At 44.1% G+C, this 5,459-nt stretch overlaps 1 protein-coding gene across 1 annotated transcript; it reads right to left on the bottom strand.

Annotated features, from left to right (window-relative positions):
• Positions 1-232: 232 nt before the first annotated feature.
• On the bottom strand, positions 233-2,869 carry LOC146694774 (olfactory receptor 10J4-like). The gene is made up of 2 exons (XM_085478761.1): positions 1,949-2,869; positions 233-652 (listed from the first exon to the last, which is right to left on the bottom strand). Exons 1-2 carry the CDS (start codon positions 2,867-2,869, stop codon positions 233-235), a joined length of 1,341 nt encoding a protein of 446 aa, XP_085334887.1.
• Between the last annotated feature and the right edge of the window lie 2,590 nt (positions 2,870-5,459).

Below are 5,459 nucleotides of genomic sequence, written 5' to 3'. Positions count from 1 at the left end.
TTGGCTCACTTACCGGTATCCAGAGAACAGTCTGTTTATTCAACCTCACTTCTGGCCCCGGTGCCCACCTCTTAATTTTAAATACATGTAGACATTGAGGGTTCCCGGGAGGGGCCATGCTGCTACCAGATGCTATTTGGCAGAGGATTGTTAGCACCACCATTTAAATGCATTTTAGAAAAGCATGCATCAACACCACATATGAGCGGGTGGAGTGAGGTATGGGGTCTTCTCACACCCCCGTTCCCTGTTCCCTGTTGGGGGCGGGGAGCCGGGGGAAGGAGTTGGCCATCTGGTTGGGGTCTGGGATGGTGGGCCTCCTTGCTGCTGCAGGACCAGGGGGCGGTCTCAACCCCAGATTAAAGAGAAACATCTCCTGGGTCTCGGGGCAGATTGCCCTTCTGGGGGTGATGGTACCTGTTATAGAGTATGTACTGGGAGTGTGAGTGCGTGTACAGTGTTCATTTCTGTGTGTCTCCATGTTGGGTGAGAGCTGAGTATTTGTAGATGTGTGCATGAGAGTGGGTGTGGTGGAGGTGTGGTCCCGGGCGCGGCTGCAGGGGAGGAGTGGTGCAGTGAGCTCAACGGGGCGGTGCTGGAGACGCAGGTGAGAACAGCTGATGGCGTTTGGACTGATGATGGTTTCCTTCCCCTTTTATAGTGAGACGGGAGAGGAGCGGAGGGGAAATCAGCTGAGACTGGAGCTGTCAGACTGTGGACTATCTTAATAAATGAAAACTAGAAATAAACGTGGCATCTGGCGACAAACAAACGTGCATGTGTGTGCGTGTGTGAAGTGCATTTCACAGTGGGAATGCATGTTTATGTTTGTGTGTGTCTGTGTCAGGGTTCCTGGGTCATTGACTCAGCATTTTAGTTCATGTTCCGTTTATTTTCCACATTCATGTTTCCCGCTTCACTGTGCCAGCCCTCTGTCTCAGAGTCATTAATTCTGGTTCTACTTCCTATGTGTCAGGTTATGTTCAGCTGTGTACTCACTGGTCATCATCCTCATCAGTCAGAGTATTTAAGTCCTTCACCGTCTTGTCATTGATGTGATGTTGTCACTGCCATCGTTCCCGTGTGTGTTTCCAATTCAGCCAGCCATTCAATCATCCAGCCAGTCAGCGTTTGTTCATGTTCTGTTCATCCGCTCACTATAATAAACTTCTGTATCCTGCGCCGTGAGTCCTGCTTTTGGGTCATCTCCTCCTTGCATCCACACACGACCCCTGACAGCCTGTTAGTCTGTGTCTATATGTCAGGTTGGGTCTCAGACTCCACCTCTCTTAGAACATCTCAAACTAGATTTCATTAAATGTAACATTTAAACGTTCCATCTTACTTTAGTAAATAACTTTGATGTAAAAAGTTAAACCCAGCATTCTTGGCAGACTTTTTCTTTCAGTGTTGGAGAATCTAATTTTAAAAAATTGCTGAAATCTGCTTTTTTGAGTGTCTCAAAGAATTCAGTGACAAAAGGTCCACCATGTTGGTGTCGCTTTTACCAATTTTATCTGGACATCCTACATCAGGGGTGTCAAACTCCAGGCCTCAAGGGCCGGTGTCCTGCAGGTTTTAGATGTGTCCTTGATCCAACACGGCTGATTTAAATGGATAAATGACCTCCTCAACATGTCATGAAGTTCTCCAGAGGCCTGGTAATGAACTAATCATTTGATTCAGGTGTGTTGACCCAAGGTGAGATCTAAAACCTGCAGGACCCCGGCCCTCGAGGCCTGGAGTTCGACACCTGTGTCCTACATGAACACATGTGGAAGGTACCGTGTGGCTGCTTATGTGTTGCTGAATGATTAAAGGCTTTGCTGTCTCTTACAGTGTTTAAGTGGCTGAAGACTGAATGCAGCCTAACGGGAAACAACAGCCAGTGAAGAAATGTCTTTAAATATTCTCATTTGTTTAATTACATCTGCTACATGATCCAAACTTTCCAGTAGAGCAAACTTTTACAAATGTCATAAATTTTGGACATTTTCAGCCCGTACAGCACAGGATTAAAGAGCGGCTGACATATAAGCCAGTACAGTGATATCAAAATACGTAAAATGTTTGGTACAGTGTTCATATTAAATCTGCTCTGCAATACTTCAAAGCAAGCCCCAAAAGAGAAGTTGAGCAGAGAAGCGAGGTGAGGCGTGCAGGTGCTGACGGCTTTCTGTCGGGTCTGTTTGGATCCAGAAAAACAGACTTTCAGGATCCTCATGTAGGTGAAAAAGATTAACGTGAGAGGCAGAAAAATGGTGAATGCTGTGCTGATCAGTCCATAGATGTTATTGAGTGTGGTGTCAGAACAGGCCAGTTTAACAATGGCATAGTTATCACAGTACACTTTGTTGATGATGTTCCCACACAGCTGCAGAGGTGAGCTCAGAGAAACTGTCACAGCAACCAGCAACAAAGCATAGATCCACGACACAGCGATGAGCACAGAAACTGTGCTGGATGTCATTCGTGTGTTATACTGCAGAGGACAGCAGATGGCAAGATATCTGTCATAAGACATGACGGTTAAGTTATAAAACTCCACACTTCCATAAGTGTACAGACAGAAGATCTGCAGGAAGCAGAGAGGAGCAGAAACAGTGTGAACATCAGAGAGGATCTGAACCAGGAGGAGCGGAAACAGCCCTGTGCTACCATACAGCTCATTCACAAACAGGCTGCACAGAAACATGTACATAGGTTCATGTAAGCTTCTGTTCACACAGATAACCACAATCAGCAGGACATTGGCGCAAATGATTAAAGAATATAAAGACAAGAGAAGCAAGAAAAACAAGTATTTTGTAGGCCTGGCATCAAAGTAGGCACCAAGGATGAAGTATGAGCCCTCTGTGAAGTTTATCATGATGCAAAGGTCCGTCACAATCAGCTTAATGAACAATACTTACACCAAATATTTTCATATAAAAACACACATGAACTGATGAGAAATGTGTAACTGCATAACAATATTTCACAGAGCAAATGAAAGGAACCTGTCAGAGTTTTTAACTGAAAACCTTCCGAAAAGTCAAAAAGCAGTGAGTGCATCAGACCAGCTTCTTTTAAAGCCTTCAGCTCAGCAGACGCCCCCAGCAGCAGAATGACATCATCCTCTGAACCTTCCACTGGCTGCTGACTGCTATGAAATGTTAACATCAGCTTTCAAACTGGCAACATAACACGGTGTGTTTCCAATGGCATTTACAATGATCCACAGGGATGGGTGCTGTTTGTGTGTGAAGTTTTCCTATTTTAGTTAGAAGACCCAAATGCCATGCTGCAATACTACACTGCTGTGGTAGCCAACATTTCAAATGCAGGTTGTGTGGTTTGTTACTGTTACTGAAGGATACTCGCTGTAAGTGTCACAGAAATGGCTTATGTATAAAGAAGTTTAATAGATGGTTCCAGCAGTTAAAATGTTCTTGCTTGTACATTTCTGTGGACAATATTGTAAAGGTGTGTTTATCTTGTCACAAAGAACCAGTTTTGTTACACCGCTATTATCGCGAGGTTTGGGCGTGATAATATAGGCTGTGAGCCCACTTTTAATAATCACGCTAAGGAGTTCAGCGAGCTATCTGCAAAAGCCTGGTTAGTCTACCAGCTGTTCAAGAATGCACAGGACTGTAAAGTTATTGTTCTAGGACCTCCGAAGTGGCAGGTGGCCACGAGCCTTTGTGTTTTATGTTTGTAGTTTTCACGGCGTTCAATAAATGCAGCAAAGCGCCCGTCTTGAAGAAGCCGTGCCTGTGTTGTCATTTCGGAGTTATACTCGCCACACCAACACCAACCAGATGTTTAAATCTTCATATAAATGAGTAACAGTAGGTGGACATTAGGTAAGGCTGCACTTTTTGCAGCGATCTCGTATAGAAAACTATTCCTCGCGTATATAAAACAGGTCCGCGGCTCCGAACCGTAGTAAAGGGACCTCTGGCTGATACGTCAGGTTTGTGTCGGGCTCGTAGCTGAAAACTAGCTTTACTTTGTTGTGTGGGTCAACTTTGCTAGAGACAGAGAGAGGCGTTGAAAGGCTCCAACGGAGCTTATTGTTTCAGAGGAAAACACGAACACAGCGTACAGTCGAGTCTTAATAGCTTACTTACAGCTGGGCTCGTCAGGCTCTCTTCTTGGCTGCAGTGGTTATTATTATATTTACATGCTTCCAGCTCCCGTTTCTGCTCGATGACAACTCGTACACAGACACTCGCTCACAGACACTTAACGGGTATGGCAGTCCATTCTCTCTGCAGCACGGACTACACTGCCCATGAGGCTACATGCTTTCGGGCTATGCCTGTAACACTCTGCTATTACCTTCATATTAAATAACATTAACTAGTAATGACTTCATCAGCTACTCTTAGTACCATTGATGTTAAGTTAGACTCTTTTTCTCCAGTTGATCTTTCTGAGTTAACTTCAATAATTACTTCCTCCAAACCATCAACGTGTCTTTTAGACCCCATTCCTACAAAACTGCTCAAAGAAGTCCTGCCATTAATTAATGCTTCGATCTTAAATATGATCAACCTATCTCTAATAATCAGCTATGTACCACAGGCCTTCACGCTGGCTGTAGTTAAACCTTTACTCAAAAAGCATCTCTAGACCCAGCAGTCTTAGCTAATTATAGGCCAATCTCCAACCTTCCTTTATATCAAACATCCTTGAAAGAGTAGTTGTCAAACAGCTAACAGATCATCTGCAGAGGCTTATTTGAAGAGTTTCAGTCAGGTTTCAGAGCTCAGCACAGCACAGAAACAGCTTTAGTGAAGGTTACAAATGATCTTCTTATGGCCTCTGACAGTGGACTCATCTCTGTGCTTGTCCTGCTAGACCTCAGTGCTGCGTTCGATACTGTCGACCATAATATCCTATTAGAGCGATTAGAACATGCTGTAGGTATTACAGGTACTGCGCTGCAGTGGTTTGTATCATATCTATCTAATAGACTCCAGTTTGTGCATGTAAATGGAGAGTCCTCTTCACACACTGAGGTTAATTATGGAGTTCCACAGGGTTCAGTGCTAGGACCAATTCTGTTTACATTATACATGCTTCCCTTAGGCAGCATCATTAGAAGACATAGCATACATTTTCACTGCTATGCTGATGACACCCAGCTCTATCTGTCCATGAAGCCAGATAACACACACCAATGAGTTAAACTGCAGGAATGTCTTAAAGACATAAAGACCTGGATGGCCGCTAACTTTCTGCTTCTTAATTCAGATAAAACTGAGGTTATTGTACTCGGCCCTGAAAAGCTTAGAAATATGGTATCTAAGCAGATTCTTACTCTGGATGGCATTACCTTGGCCTCCAGTAACGCGGTGAGGAACCTTGGAGTCATTTTTGACCAGGACATGTCCTTCAACGCACATATTAAACAAATATGTAAGACTGCTTTCTTCCATTTGTGCAACATCTCTAAAGTTAGAAATATC

Source organism: Copadichromis virginalis, linkage group LG14 (genome assembly GCF_057382275.1).
Source record: "Copadichromis virginalis isolate Kocher_CV1m ecotype Utaka linkage group LG14, C_Virginalis_male_GT1.1, whole genome shotgun sequence".
NCBI classification, from domain to species: domain Eukaryota; kingdom Metazoa; phylum Chordata; class Actinopteri; order Cichliformes; family Cichlidae; genus Copadichromis; species Copadichromis virginalis.
The sequence above is the reverse complement of the archived record's forward strand: the minus strand, read 5'-3'. Positions and strand labels throughout refer to the sequence as shown.

Coding starts and splice junctions, on each gene's coding strand:
- LOC146694774 (XM_085478761.1), bottom strand. CDS start 2,869: ATGATAAACTTCACAGAGGGCTCATACTTCATCCTTGGTGCCTACTTT. Junction 653..1,948: donor AAAGTTTGCTCTACTGGAAA/GTTTGGATCATG, acceptor TCACTATAAAAG/GGGAAGGAAACCATCATCAG.